Source organism: Epinephelus lanceolatus, chromosome 1, assembly GCF_041903045.1.
Source record: "Epinephelus lanceolatus isolate andai-2023 chromosome 1, ASM4190304v1, whole genome shotgun sequence".
NCBI lineage: Eukaryota > Metazoa > Chordata > Actinopteri > Perciformes > Serranidae > Epinephelus > Epinephelus lanceolatus.
Window position 1 is genome coordinate 45,298,939 of NC_135734.1, and position 16,920 is coordinate 45,315,858.

Sequence of the window (16,920 nt, forward strand, 5' to 3'; positions counted from 1 at the left end):
TACAGCAGTATGATCATATTATTGGTGGATGTCCAATATTCTGCTATTAACCACCATGTCATCAAACTCTGTATTTTGCTTTCTGTCTGTCTTTTTTCCCTTCCTGTTTATTATTTCTTCTCTTATATCTTCCCGACTTCCTGACTACCAAACCCAACCCAAACTTCCCCTTCATCTATCTTTCAAGTCTGTGTTTTACATGTCAGTGGAAAGTTCAGGCATCAGGGCGACTGCTGTCTCTTTATTTTTGCATCCTGCTCATTAAACATTCATTTCACATTATGTTCATATTGTGGATCTCAGCATCTTTCATATTTGCCTTTGACCTGAACTGTTTTGGGTTTTTTTTCCAAACAGCAGTTTTTTTTATTTCTGCTGAGTTTCATTGAATTCCACTCTGTGCCGAGCTCACAAAGCACTTTTCGTGTCACTGGTTTGAGTGTCTTTCTGTGTACTCATCAAACTTGCATTTGGAATGGTTTTGAAAAGCAATATCCAAACAGCACACACACTTTTTCTTCACCACTCATGTTTTTTTAGGAAGCTCAAAATAAATAGCTGACAGTTTGTACTTCTTTCCACTCTGCTGATGGGAAGCTGGTTGTGCTCATGTCCTTCAGCCACTGACCCTGTGGGCAACATCATAAAATCTGTAGTTGGAAAATGAAATAATCAAATCCTTGTTAGAGGGTTTTGTTTTGGTTTGGTTTGTTTTCCTCTGATTTTGAGTCAGCCATTACCAATCTCTGGGCTGACTCGCACTCACACTAACAGTGCAAGTAGGTTTTTTTTATTTTTTTATTTTTTTATAAATTGTCTGAATGTAACTTTAATATTGAAAAAATAAAAAATGATACCTTTCGGCCAACCTTTAGCTATGCTGGACTCTGGTGTCATCCATGCAATGTAGTGTCAAGGCTGGTGGTGAAAGCAGCTGTTTCAGGTGTGTTTCTTGATGTTGGCAGCTCAGTGTTTTTTTGTGTAAGTTATATAAAATGAATGGCAAAGTTTCCATTTCTGTTACACTGTGCAAATCAACAGATCAAACTATTCACCTTTGCCACGTGGTGTTGACATTGACAAGTCAACAGAGCCATATTTGCTCACCTGGTGTCCCTGAGGTATCATTTTAGATCTGCTCTTGGCAGCCAAGTTTCTCAGCAGCATACTGTATTTATTTTGTCACTCAACTATAACGCCGAAATAGATCAGATCCGTATCAAATTTAAACCTGAGGCTCAGAGCAGGTAGCATTTCAATGTGATTTATTACATACACATGCTAAAAGTCTTAACCTACAGCAATGACAGTTTTATACATTTGGACTAAACTAACACGTTCACTAATCAGTTCCATAACATGCGGAAATGCAATTAACTCAACCAGTTGAAGACCAGTGGCCTAAGGTAGTTACAATGGGACCTAGTGCACCATGTTGTGCACATATCATCTTGTCACATGATCAAAAAGAGACTCAACATTGGACAATATCAATTTATATATTACCTAGGCATTTATTATTGCATCTGTAAGTGACAAAAAAAATACCAAAGAAAATGAGAATTCATTTTTTTATTTTAATCCTTTTATAGTTTATGCAGAATAAGCTAATGATTTTGTTCTCGATGCTACTGACTCATTTACAAAAAAACATGGCAGAGATGGCTTTTTCAGGGGCATATAATCTTTGAACATAGGCATATCTTTAAGGTGGGTGGCAGTCACTCATTAGAGCCCATTCTCTGCCCAACATGTTGTTGGAGGGCCCGCTCTTTCAACATTGTTCATAGATTATGAGTTTTCCTTAACTTTAAAAGTCAGCCTTGCAGTGTAGTGTCAGTTTTTAATCAGACCATAAAGTATTCAACATTTTTCATATATTGTGGGTATTCAACGTTTATGGCCATCAATTCAGATTAGTGTCAGCTTTTCATCAAACCTTAAAATATTAAACATTTTTCTTACATTATTATTCAATGTGAAAAGCCAGCAATTCAGTTTAGTGTCAGTTTTTCATCAAAACCTAAAATATTCAGCATTTTTCATACATTATGAGTTTTCCTTAAGTTTTAAAGCCAGCAATTCAGTTTAGTGTCAGTTTTTCATCAAAACCTAAAATATTCAGCATTTTTCATACATTATGAGTTTTCCTTAAGTTTTAAAGCCAGCAATTCAGTTTAGTGTCAGTTTTTAAACCTTAAAATATTTAACATTTTTCAGACATTATGAGTTTTCCTTAACTTTAAAAGCCAGCAGTTTGGATTAGATTTACCATCAAACCTTAAAATATTTAACACTTTCCATACATTGTGGCCATTACTCAACTTTTAAAGCCAGCAATTCAGTTTAGTGTCAGCCTCTCAATAAACCTTAAAATATTCCACATCTTCCATACATCATGGGTAATATTTAACTTTAAAGCCAGCTATCTAGTTTAGTCTCAGCTTTTCCAGTATTCAGCATTCACACTACAATTTCTTCGAGAATTGTTTCCCCTTTATCGTGATTACTGAATTTAAAGAGAATAATTTATCTTCAATTATAATCAGTTCCCCTCAGCAGGAATGGCACGTTATTCCGTGTTGCCCCATCTAGGGTAAGTGTTCAGAGGTAAAAGGTCAGAGCTGCAGCTGAAAAGCAGAAACTTGGGAAGTGGCACGGATTTGGTGTCAAGGACAACTCAGCAGAGGGATCTCTGCTGTTAAAATGAGCAGTGATAGCTCTGAGGATAGAGAAAGCAAGTTTAAAGCAGAATGATTGATGTTTTTTAAAAATCTGGACTTCCGGGGCGTCGGTAGCATAGTGGATAGTGCCAGCGCCCCATATACAGAGGCACTTCCACTCACTCATCTGCTGTCAAGGTACCTTTGAGGAAGTTGAGCTCAAAACTTACCCTTTTTATTTGTTTTCCTCCTGTTTCTCTTTTTTCCATTTATCTCTTCACTGGGAAAATGACAGCATTGGTTGTTTGTTCAAATTGTAGTAGTGTAAATAATGTCTTCTATCAGGATCAAATACAGAAGTAACAAAGCTTTGTATATAGCACCACAAAAAGTCATCTAAAGGAGGAGCTTTCCCTAAAATGAACCAGGTACTTTTAGTTGACTTAACTTCACCAGGCCTTAATCATAATGGTGGACGATCAGAAAACGTTCATATGAATCGTTTACATAATGGTCATATGGGTCAGTAAGGCACTGGGGCACTTTTTTGTTTTCAGTGTATCTCAGATTGTATTTGAAATTTTAGCCCTATGTCTAAAACACAAATAAGCTGCCATAATTTTGATCAAAATAAAGTATAAATTCTAAAGAAATTCAACAAAGCTACAGTTATTTAAACAATAATAAGTTGTCTCACATTAACAGTTCAAAACAGTACAATCCATCACTTTGACCCACAGCAGAATGTCTCAGTATGTGTTGGCCAGACTGGCATGAAATGGTAAAATTGCATAAATATTCATGGTTCCCTGACCTTTCTTCTGGTGTTGCTGCCACGTGGAGTTTTCCACTTGAACACACTAATCAAAGTGTATTTGGCAGATTTCCATAAAACTGCCTTGAAGATGAACCTTTTCCATCTTGTGAGAGTCGGTCTATAGCCCCGTTTCCACCAATTCAGTGTGGTACCTTTGGAACCAAAAGTAAAGCTTCAGACATGGTACCTAGACCCTAGGTCTGTTAAGCGTTTCCACTGCAAACAGTCCTCTTAAATGTCAGCGAGGATGTTGTCACTCACTGCTCCGTCCAGCACTCACTGTATTTCCTCCTCTATAGATCTGCACCTGGTTTATCGTCCACAGAACGAGGCTGCACGCTGATATTTTCAGAACAAAATAGAACAGGCTGCAGTGAGAGTCTCTCTCCATGGGATATTTAAACATATCGGCTTTGTGCATTCAGTTCTTCTCAGGCAAGCTCAGGGGTTTAGTGTTGCCGTAGCTCACAGGAACAATGCTGCAATGCTTTTCTTTTTTTCTTTTTTTTCTCCGAGTGAGGACTAGAATATATGTAGTTCATGTAGCCCAATCGAAATTAAAAAAAAATATTTAACTACTTGAAGATCCACTCATTACTTAAAGTGTATGTTGTCACATTGAAATTCAAGGTGTGTTGATGAATTCACGTCGTCAACTCATGCATTGAGTAACATTACAAGTAAATGTTCAACCTTGAAAAGTCACCAGCAGTCGGCCCAGCGAATTTATTTTCTCAGACTCCAGCTGCTGTGAGAGGCAGCAAAACATCCTTTCATTTTATAGTTACAATTTACTAATAAAACTCTCCACAGTATGAACAGTGGTTACATGAGCCTCAAAACCAGACACAACTCAGCCCTGAGCAGAGTGACCGTCCTCTACTGACCAATCAGACTGCAGTGTTCACAGCTCCACCTTTTAGTACCAGATCTGTGTGCTAGGTACCCCAACAGAGGGGGGACCAAACATGGGGACGGTACGGAACTGTTCATCCACAACTTTTCACAGTGGAAACAAAAAAAAGTGTATCTAACTGAACCACTTGGTGGAAACGGGGCTTATGAATTCCTGCCTGTTATTAAAGTTGTGGTTGCTGGTGTTGGTGTCATGGTGGCAAATCATTTTATGGCTCACACTGGACCAATCAGTCACACTGGAGTATCATTCGAACATTTTTTTTCTAAAGCCTGTTGATTCAGCCTTTGTCTGCTATGAATGTTGAGCGTGATCATGTACTATCATCAGAGCGCTTCAGAAACGTAATAATGTTTAAATAAACTTGTAAAATGTGATGGTGTGGATCGCTCTACGCAGACTTATTAATCAGAAAATAGACGCTAATGTCTCTCTGTTTTTTGTTTTTTTTTCTCCGTCTCCACCGCTCTTCGTCTGCCTGTGTCTCTCTACCAGCAGTGAAAGGTGCAGAGCTTCAGGCGATCAAGTCAGAGTTGACTCAGATTAAAGCCAACATCGAAGCTTTGCTGGGCAGACTGGAGCAGATCACAGAAGACACACACATCACCGCCACAGGTGAAGCACGCACACCTACACACACACACACACACACACACACACAATGGGATGAACGACATCAAAGTTTCTGGTGCACAGGGTCCTGTCCACATGTCAAAATGTCTTTAAGCTAGACGCTGAATTTGTGATGGTCAAAAATGAACTAACAGATCTTTCTGACTGACTCTTTCAAAGTGTCTGATATGTACTGGGTCAGCCTGTCCAACTTCCAAGTGCACTTGAATCCCTCCTCCCACTCGTGGTTACTGTAGAGTAATACTCACACTGCCTGTGAGTGAACAGGATGCCAAGCTCCGGATGTCCAAGCTCCTCACCCTATCTCTATGGCTGAGCCCAGACACCCCACTAAGGAAACTCATTTCGGTAACTTGTATCCGCAATCTCATTCTTTCGGTCACTACCCAGAGCTCATGACCATAGGTGAGGGTTGGGACATAGATGGACCAGTAAACTGAGAGCTTCGCCTTCTGGCTCAGCTCCTTCTTCACCACGACAGCCTGGCAGAGCGCCCGCATCACTACAGAAGCCGCACCAAACCGCCGATCCATCTCACGCTCCATTCTACCCTCACTCATGAACAAGACCCTGAGAAATTGACACCGTAAAAATGTATGAAAACTCAAAAGGTTGGAGAGGTCTGATACATTTACATGGAACAATTTGAAAGAACCGGACCTGTAAAAAGAAGTTGATCACCCATCACTACACTGAACCTCAATTTTCAGCTCCTATTAAAGCCCATAATCACTGCAGTTTATGCTACAGTTTGTTGAAGCTACTGTTAAAAAAAAGTGCTGAAACTGTAGAACAGTGACCAGAAAATCAGTTATGAGGTTCAGGAAGGAACTCGGCATGGAGGATTATCAGCAGCCTTTAGCTGAACTCAGCAAAACTAAAATATTTTGGATACTCTTGAACCAAGATATAACTTTATTATGGTGCTGGTACATTATGCATAAAATTGAGGCATGACACAGCATAAACACTTCTGCTCTTAACTTAATGCTTCACTTAACTTAAAGGGTAACTCTTGTATTTCTCAGCCTGGACCCTATTTTCCTATTTTATGTGTCAAATGGGAACAACAACGTTTGAAACTGGTCCAGTATTGAGTAAGCCACCACCTGCAACACAGGCTGCAATGTAGCCGCTCAGGGCATTTGGCACTGTCACTGTATGTCCATCAAAAGTGTTTGTTTTTACAAGTTGAAAGACAAAGCAAAATGTTTTTTGTGAGTTTCATTTTGTTTCTGTCAACTTTAAGTGATGTGTGTTTCACGATGATAAAATAGCTGTTTATTAAAATGGAGTCTGGGGGGTTTGACAACAGTGATTTCGGGGTCATTTCTGCTTAAACAAAAAGGATCTTAACTCTTTAATAAAAGGTCTACCTCTGTAGGGAATCCTTCCATAATGTTGTCACACACTTGTAATAACAATCTGAGCCTGTCAGCAAAAACAAGCCCTTTTAGTGGAGATACATTGATGTTTGACCTGACTGGTGACATTGCAGCCCTTTTTTTGTTCCTGCTGGCTGCAGCGATCTCACTCAAGTCAAACACTGTCATCTCCATCAGTCATGTAGACATGAAAGGATGGGAAAACATAGTCATGGTTTGAAAAATATCAAAGTAACCTTGAAAGCGCTGTCTTGCAGAGCAGTCCGGTTGATGATGTAAAGCCTAACTAAATCATGCCTTGAGCCACTGAGTCATGTAGAACTATTTAAGCCACATTATGGCAGGCAGCTGTGGCTCAGAGGAGCAGGTTGTCCACTAATCTGAAGATTGGCGGCTCAATCCCTGGCTCCTCCAGTCTACATGTGGAAATATCATTGGGCCAGATAGTGAACCTCGAATTGCTCCTGGTGGCTTTTCCATTGGTGTGTGAATGCTTGTGAATGGTTACTGAGTAGCAGGTGGCACCATGCATGGTAGCCTCAGCCACCAGTGTGTGACTGTGTGTGTGTAGGGGTGACTATGCCAGTTTTAACATGGACATCTTGATCTAGTTATCATTTGACCTAAGTGTGTAGTCCGACTCACTGAACTGATACACGGCTGAGCTGCTGCTGCGTCTGCCCTGCACTGGTGAGTCTCATTACTGGCCAGCTGTACTGTTTTAAGTCTGTTAAAACAATGAGGAGGTGTGTGATTGTGTTCATGTGGCTTGACTCCTGGCTACATTAGCCGTTAGCTTGGAGAAAACGGTCCCTATGAAAGTATATCATTGAGAAGAAATGATTTGAATCACTCAGGGATCAGGGCTGCATCGTTCACCGAGTGATTTGTTCACCGAGTGATTCATCACACAGTAGCCAGTCCCTCCCTGCACCCTGGCTGCCTCACGACTCGCAAGTGATTCATCGCTTGCACAGACCGAATCAGCAGTTCCACTCCGGCCTGCACGCTCACTGCTGAGCTCAACTGAACTGAGAAATGAATCAGTCAGTTCCGGAAGTGATTCAGTTTCAGATTCATTCTTTTGAACAATTCGTTCGTGAACGACACAACACTACCTGACACCAAAAGCCACCTTTTCTGGTGGTATGATACACTGCCAGTCGGCGTCAGTTTGTAAGGCAACAGGACGTAACCTTTTGCAGTGTTGTGATATGTTGCTGTGGCAGTATGATATGCAGACGGGCAGCATCAGTTAATAATGTGGCTGCATGGCACCTGTCGCAACAGTATCATATAGCACTGGACAGCATCAATAGGAAGCACTGCCAGTAACAACGTAATATAAGGAGCTGAAAAGTCCCTATAGGGCAGGCGGGAGGGGTGATGGATGAGTCCAACAAAGCTGGACTTTCACCCAGGAGTAAAGTAAATGGCAAAAAAATGGGTCTCACTCCGATGTCATCGAATACCAGCGCTTGAGCAGAGACTTCCAACCTCAGACACTGACCAAAACAGCTGTATTTTCACGTCGGCATGATACATGGTCGTCTTTATTTTTGTTGACCAGCGGCGTCAGGGGGAAATGTGGCCGGACAACAGCGAAAGTTAAGTGAAAGTCTGAGTGGGATGGGTGGGAGGGGTGGTAAATGTGTCCAACAACCACTGATGTTCATCCGGGAGGCTGGTGTTCTTCTTGATTAATGGAGAGCTTTGAAAGTGATGATTGATTGTTGCGTAACAATGTGCGTTTGCTGTTGAAGGGTAAAAAAAAAACCAACAATGCGCATTTTTCCAATGTAGTGTGTTTATTTTGAAAGAGACTGAATGCAAACTGTACATTTACTGTAAAAACCAAACTGTTTTTTGAAAGCAGACAATGCATGTAACAGGCTGAAGTTGACGGGGCGTCCCAGAACATCGACAAGCAATGTACCCAGGGTACCTTGCACGTCATATGTTGACGTGAGAAGTCCATGACCAAATGTCAATGTGGGACAAGGTTGGAGTGAGAATGTGTTGCAGCAGCAGGGACTGAAAATCAAGAAAATATTTTGTTTGTTCACATCACCGACACCTGCATCTTCCTCCCTGTTACCCTACAGTTGTGATAATTTATTTACTGGGAAATAAGTATTACCTTGACACATTGTCAATAAAAAAAAATATATATATTATAGAGAAATACTTAAGATTTAAAGCCAGGTTTTCAGGGGCTGCAGCAGTTGGGTTTTCTTTCTGGGAGCCATGTGTGCTCTTCAGATTCCTGGGTTTGTCACATCAAGAGATATGAGCAAGGGAGAACATGAAATATGTCTTTTCTGAGAAATGTTACTTCCTGTGCTGTCTTGTGAAGATGTGTGGCTCACTTTTTTGATGTCCCAATTCAATGCAAAAGTCTCTTCTTTTCACATCTTTTTTTGTGCATTATAAATCAGGCCCACCCTGTGATGAAACACCTGCTGGAACAAAGAAAATATGCCAATGGAAAAATGCTTAAGAAAAAATGGCTGTGCAAGTGAAAGTATAGCAAGGTAGTAATGAAAGAAAAAAGACAGCAAAATGTTTTTAGTGTTTTAGTCTTTATCAATATTTGGAGAATGTATTTGTTTATTTCTTTCGGAAAAGTTATTAATTTATTCATTGGTGCATAGCCAATCTGTCTTAAATTGTATGTAAAATGATGTTTAGGTCCAGCTCAGCTACTAAAACTAAATGGGATTTTTGCAGAAAGAAAGTTTTGGGTTGTTCTGTACAGCAGGTAATAAGCACTATTTTTTTTAATTATATATATATACAGTACAGGCCAAAAGTTTGGACACACCTTCTCATTCAATGCGTTTTCTTTATTTTCATGACTATTTACATTGTAGATTCTCACTGAAGGCATCAAAACTATGAATGAACACGTGGAGTTATGTACTTAACAAAAAAAGGTGAAATAACTGAAAACATGTTTTATATTCTAGTTTCTTCAAAATAGCCACCCTTTGCTCTGATTACTGCTTTGCACACTCTTGGCATTCTCTCGATGGACTTCAAGAGGTAGTCACCTGAAATGGTTTTCCAACAGTCTTGAAGGAGTTCCCAGAGGTGTTTAGCACTTGTTGGCCCCTTTGCCTTCACTCTGCGGTCTAGCTCACCCCAAACCATCTCGATTGGGTTCAGGTCCGGTGACTGTGGAGGCCAGGTCATCTGCCGCAGCACTCCATCACTCTCCTTCTTGGTCAAATAGCCCTTACACAGCCTGGAGGTGTGTTTGGGGTCATTGTCCTGTTGAAAAATAAATGATCGTCCAACTAAACGCAAACCGGATGGGATGGCATGTCGCTGCAGGATGCTGTGGTAGCCATGCTGGTTCAGTGTGCCTTCAATTTTGAATAAATCCCCAACAGTGTCACCAGCAAAACACCCCCACACCATCACACCTCCTCCTCCATGCTTCACAGTGGGAACCAGGCATGTGGAATCCATCCGTTCACCTTTTCTGCGTCTCACAAAGACACAGCGGTTGGAACCAAAGATCTCAAATTTGGACTCATCAGACCAAAGCACAGATTTCCACTGGTCTAATGTCCATTTCTTGTGTTTCTTGGCCCAAACAAATCTCTTCTGCTTGTTGCCTCTCCTTAGCAGTGGTTTCCTAGCAGCTATTTGACCATGAAGGCCTGATTGGCGCAGTCTCCTCTTAACAGTTGTTCTAGAGATGGGTCTGCTGCTAGAACTCTGTGTGGCATTCATCTGGTCTCTGATCTGAGCTGCTGTTAACTTGCCATTTCTGAGGCTGGTGACTCGGATGAACTTATCCTCAGAAGCAGAGGTGACTCTTGGTCTTCCTTTCCTGGGTCGGTCCTCATGTGTGCCAGTTTCGTTGTAGCGCTTGATGGTTTTTGCGACTCCACTTGGGGACACATTTAAAGTTTTTGCAATTTTCCGGACTGACTGACCTTCATTTCTTAAAGTAATGATGGCCACTCGTTTTTCTTTAGTTAGCTGATTGGTTCTTGCCATAATATGAATTTTAACAGTTGTCCAATAGGGCTGTCGGCTGTGTATTAACCTGACTTCTGCACAACACAACTGATGGTCCCAACCCCATTGATAAAGCAAGAAATTCCACTAATTAACCCTGATAAGGCACACCTGTGAAGTGGAAACCATTTCAGGTGACTACCTCTTGAAGCTCATGGAGAGAATGCCAAGAGTGTGCAAAGCAGTAATCAGAGCAAAGGGTGGCTATTTTGAAGAAACTAGAATATAAAACATGTTTTCAGTTATTTCACCTTTTTTTGTTAAGTACATAACTCCACATGTGTTCATTCATAGTTTTGATGCCTTCAGTGAGAATCTACAATGTAAATAGTCATGAAAATAAAGAAAACGCATTGAATGAGAAGGTGTGTCCAAACTTTCGGCCTGTACTGTATATATATACATATATATATTAATTACAAAAAAAGCTTTAAAAAATAAAAACAGTAATAATACAGAAGTCCTGTAATGGGAGTGAGGTCAAGATCCTCTGTAGTCCCTTGGCAAAAGAACATTCAACATTTTTTAAACTAGATTTTACGATTAAATAAATTATTTAATCAACTACAAAGGTTTATATTTTATTTAAAGGTGCTTTCACACTGCCTGGTGGTAACTAGGGCTGTAACGATACAACGATACAATGTTTGTCGATATTACAAAGTCTGCCACGATACAATTTTGATTCGATGCAATTTAGGGGCTTGCAATCAATATGAGACGATATTATCTGCCCATATAACACAATCGGTTACAGAAGAAGCTGCCACCCCTTTCTTTTCTGCTTATGGCCATAAAAGATAAATACACCACATAAATGATAAGTACAGTGAAGTTCACTTTAAACTGACTCCACAAACAAATAAAACAGCAAATGGGATAAGTTAACCTTCAGGGCTTTCTGTCAGAGAGACCTTTCTGTAAGAAATCTTTTCATTTTAACCTGAACCATCATCTTTTTCAGTATTCAGCTCAGTAATAAAAAGTAAAAAAAAACAAAAAAAAACAAACAATTGATTTGTCTATGAACCTTGACAGTTATAACTGTCGGCTGAAACGCGTCTGTTGTTTTTTGCAATCGTTTTTTTAAGTAGTGACCCATTATTAGCTGTAGCATGTTTACACTGCAGAAATTAGCGTAGCGGCTATTTTTCTTACTCACCGGTGGCTTAAGTCACTGCATCTCCTGACGGAGCAGCTCAGTTGAATTTCGGCCTGCATGCACATTTTGTCGGCCCAACATTATTGAAATTGAGCAGCTAATGTAGCTGTAGTAAGAAGTTAAGATGCCCGGCCAGATAGGTACATTTTGTTTTATCTCATAACTACATTGTTTACATACGCTATAAACTCTGTCTGGTGACCTGTATTTTCTCTGAAATCCTATTTCCATGCTGAAGATTTATTCCTAAATAACGTTATCCTCATTGTCTTTCTCCTGGCTGCTTGCCTTCTGCCTATTGTTGTTTGACAGTAGCCATGTTTCCATCAGCCTGTTTAGATGTGCATCTAGAAGTATCGCATCGGAAAATTATGATGGAAACGCCAAAATTTGAATTAAAATCCCCTGATTCGCACAAACTAAAATACACTCGCCTTAGCCGGGGTTTGGTTGATTCGAAAAAATGTTGATTCGCAAAACGGGGGATGGAAACAGTTCTGTTCGAATTAAGTCTGACATAGCGCACCTCTCTCCATGGTGATATCCACACTCCCCGTCAGGAAGGCGGTAATGCATTTACAAGCTGGTTGCCAATCGCCAAACGTAGAAGAAGAATGCAAGACTTGTTTTGTTTCCGGTTCTGCGGAAAACTTGCGCGAGTTCGTAGTTTTCACCAAAGTCCGTACATTTAATGGAAACAGTAAGGATTCGTATTTCTTTAAATGCGCATTTCCCAATGATTCGAATCTCTTTTGGATGGAAACGTAGCTACAGACACAGACTTTTAAAATAAGAGCGTATCCTAAAGATGATGATATGATCGATGTTTTCACTTTGCATTTATGATACTGGCTCGTTCATCACTGAATCGATATATCGATCCACACTGATGGATCATTACACCCCAAATGGTAACCACCCTGATAACCACCTACTTGCAAGAGCGTTCACCAGCTGCAATGACAGGCAGGTGAGCAAGCTAGCTTGTTGTTGCATACAGTAGCAAGACAATGGTAATCATTCAGATGACCAAAGGTTTCTACATATTTGGACAATTAAGCAGTCATCTGAAGTTTGATGGAGATCCAGTTTTTCTTCTGGCTGTCCTTATAGGTTGCTAGGACCGTAACTGCAGGTATTCAGACACCAGTCATCTCCTCCATCTTGTCTTTTTTCTGCCTCCATGATGCCCACTACTTGATCTGCCAAAGCCAGGCAGCAACCGCCAGAAATTCAACACAGTGAACTCTGAACAGCAGAGCAAAATCTGTGCACATCCATGTGGGTGGCAACCGCTTCATACCCCTACTGCCGTGTAGAAAACCACTTCCTCTCTGTCACCTTCCTCTCACCAAAATGACTGAAGGCGACGAGTTACCACACGGCAGTGTGAAAGCCCCGTACATTTATTGCCATCTGCTTGGAAACCACCATGAATCTATAAAATGAAATTCAGTTTGAAACACCACAAATCCAAATCTGAGAGCGCGTGAAAGATGTCACTGACATATGGTATTTGCAAAAAGAATATGTGGCATACAGTATCCGTAAATAATGTGCACAACGTACAATAAATGAAACAATGTGTAGTAAAAGACAATGATTCTTTGGTAGTGTTTACCAGATGGCAGCAGAGAAAGTAGGGAGTGAGCTGGGAAACACACATCTGTAACAGTAATACAGAACTCCGCAAATATACAGCATATTCTTATGTTTATGAGATGTACGTCATATATAAAACATATTAGACATGAAACACTACTTTTGCCTCTTTTTGTGCCTCTGCATCAGCAACAGCCCTGGATGGAGGTATTATGTGTTTGGGTCCATCTGTCCAATTCTCTTGAACATGATATCTCAAGAATGCCTTGAGGGATTTTTATTTTTATTTTAATTTGGCACAAACGTTCAGTTGGACTCAGTGGTGAACAGTTTAGATTTTGGTGGTCATAGGTCAAAGACCAAGGTCGCTGTGAACCTGCATCCATCCCATTTTCATGAATGCGATATCTTAAGAATGCCTTGAGGGATTTTTTTTTTCAAATTTGGCACAAACATTCACTTAGACTTAATGATGAAGGAATTAGATTTCTGTGATCATAGGTCAAGGTCACTGTGACCTAATCTGTCTCATTCTTCTGAATACAATATCTCCAGGTCACCTAGAGATTTTTTTTATTTCTTTATTTTTCAAATTTGACACAAATGTTCACCTGGACTCAACAATGAATTGATTAGATTTCGTTGGTGAAAGGTCAAGGTCAATGTGACCTTACATCTGTCTCATTCTCTTGAATGCAATATCTGGAGAAGAGCTTGAGGGAGTTTCCTCAAATTTGGCACAAAAGTCCACTTGGACTTAAGAATTAACTGAATAGAATGTGTTTGTCAAATGTCAAAGGTCAAGGTCACTGTGACCTCACAAAACATGTTTTTGGCCATTTCTCAAGAATTCATATGTTAATTATGACAACATTTTACACAAGTCTCTAATAGGAGAGTGCTGACATTTGTGTCATGATGATGATCAAAGGTCAGCTTCACTGTGACATCATAATGTTCTGCAGAAACACTTTTCTGGCCATTGCTCAACATTGTAACTCAGAAACAGAAGGGGAGACATTTGGTCAGATACTGAATTGGCATTTTCGGAACCCATCGGCTGTATTCGGCGTCAGACCCCCGATTTTTTGGCATTCCGGTTTGATTTGGGCGAAGGAGGCAAATTTCCATTTCTGACTTCTGTTTATATATAAGTAAGTAATTATAATCAATACTAATACTATCATTGTCCAACTGTAAAGTGGTAAAAACACTCTCAATATAACACACATTTAAACCAATATTGACTTCTTTTAATGCGGGACTTTTTTTTAGGTGCTTCAAATCCGTTTTGTTGCAGACTCCTTTATAGCAGTAGCCTAGCTTCTGTGTTGGACTCCAGCCTGCTTCTCCAAACTGAAGATGTGCCGACTGACATCTACTGTTTGTAATATACTGTCTATGAATAAGTACCCCATACAACCCTACTTCAAAAAGTCTGAACTATCCTTTAACCCATGTGTTTTGATGAGATGCTCCCTCTTTGTTAGTGTAACCATAGGCCTGCTGTATGTGTCATAATGACAAAATTACCATTAAGCATCGTTATCACACGAAATAAAAGAATATGTACTGTTTTATGTGTTATGCTGGCAATGAATGTACAATTCTATTCTTTTTGTTTACCGCAAAGTTATCCACGGCCTAAAAAATGTACGGTATCCTACATATTGAAGTCATTAGTGTTTGAGCCCCAGAGAGGTCCAAGTCTCTGTTTTAAATCTTTATAATAATAATTTAAATAGACTTTTTGTATCTTTGGAGGTAAGTGCTGTGTAGGTCTGAGAGGCTAGTGTTTTTAACTAGTGTTCAGCTCATTTTACACATCATGGGTTCAACATCATGTTTAAAAGCATTTCTTCTAGAATGAGGAAGAGTTGTGGTGATAAAACAATGTTTTTTTATGTTTTATGAGCTGTTAAAGAGATCCTGTGGTGGGTGGGGGTGTGGAATTTGTAGTAAGAACAAGGCTACATGCAGATGTGTGGCACTTGAAAGTCAATTACAAGTATCATGTGCCCACCACAAACACCTCTGATTTTTTAAAAGTACCACACAGTGACAACAACAACAACAACAACAACCCTTTTTTAAATCAAAAATGTAAAAGTCAGCACTGGGACTAAGGGAAAGGAAGAAGGTGGGGGAAAGGGGGCAGGCATGTCAAATACTTTCTGAAGCACTGGAGAGAGACTTGTGTTTTCTTTTTTGTTTGTTTGTTGTTTTGGCCTAGGAGAGGGGGCATATAGAATCAAATGGTTGTATTTTGTATTTATTTTACCACCATTTAAAAAAAAAGAAGTTTAAAAATGGCCACAATTACACCATTTATCATAGCCAGAAATTGTAAAAGAGAAATTATTGTTGGATTTTCAGATGCTCCTTTGACACATCATGTCTGACGAATGCTGTCAATAAATGAATGAATAAATAAATAATCACATCTGAGCTTTAAGTAGTGATATGTCATCAAAATCATTTTATGTGTAGTTTCATTTAAAATTTGGCCAAAATATAGAAACTAACCAACAAGAAAAACCAGGACTTTTTTTTTTACTTTAAAACATCATAGGGTAAGTTTATAAAATCTAATAACTAATTTTCGGTGGAGGGAAGGTCATGCATTTTCCTCCAGCCACTCAGGGAGGCTTAAGGAAAAATATCTGTATCTTCGCAGAGGGTCAAAATATAAAAATAGAATAAAATAGATTAAAACTCACAACCCAGCCACCCCTATCTCTCATACATAAAGAACAGTCCCTGTTAGATAAGGAGCCAACAAACAAGCAACTTTGCTTGTTGTAGAGTTTTTAGTGGAGGGAACTGTGTGCGCTCTGTGGTCCTTCCCTGGCTGCCAGCTGGCTAACTGAGCTGACAGCTCCACCAGCAGGACTGCATTCAAAATGTTACTGTAGCACAACTACAGTATTATCAAGTACAAATATTATTAGCAAAGTTTACTCAGAGCATTAAAAGTATTAAAAGTTATCCAGAATATTAAAGATGACATACACTGATGGAATGATTCGGTTCACGAGAATGAGACCAATGCTAAGTCACACTGACCTTGACCTTTGACACCTATGACCACCAAAATCTAATCAGTTTGTTGTTGAGTCCAAATGAATGTTTGTGCCAAATTTATATATCTATATAATATTATATATATATATAAAAAAAAAATATATATATCTCATATCAAACTCACAAGCATGAGACAGACAAGGTCAGTGTGACATTTTGATGTTATGTGTGTGACCGATGCTGGAGATTTAACAAGTAGCAGTTAGCAGTTAGCAGTTAGCGGCTAACACAAAGAAGAAGAGCAGCAACCATAAATGTCCACAAATTGGGGAAACAATGAGGTCTGCGAGCTCCTTACTCTCCGAGCAGAGGTCGGGATCAGCCGCCATGTAACAGGGACGGTAAATTATGGTTATTGCCATGTTTTGCCAATGTTATTGTTTGTTAAGTGCTGCCAGTACATATGTTTTATGTCACACTAGAAGCCAATGCTGCTGTGTTACATGTCACATCCATCACATCTCTTTTGATTCCGCAACGCCGCATGCTTTCTATGATCACACACTGGAAGGGAATGATGCCACCGTCAGGGTTTCCATTATCTGGTTCTTGACCCGGAAAATCTGCTTAAGTCCAACATATTCAAATCTTTGAAGTCATCATGTCCGGTAAAATTATTTTCCTAT

At 39.8% G+C, this 16,920-nt stretch overlaps 1 protein-coding gene across 2 annotated transcripts in view; it reads left to right on the forward strand.

Annotated features, from left to right (window-relative positions):
- The window catches only part of raly (RALY heterogeneous nuclear ribonucleoprotein), a 225,434-nt gene that overhangs the window by 168,405 nt on the left and 40,109 nt on the right, over positions 1–16,920 (forward strand). For both annotated transcript variants that reach the window (XM_033626156.2, XM_078171230.1), the window contains exon 6: positions 4,892–5,011. In XM_033626156.2, coding sequence (XP_033482047.2) covers positions 4,892–5,011 — 120 coding nt within the window. The remainder of the gene's footprint in view (positions 1–4,891; positions 5,012–16,920) is intronic.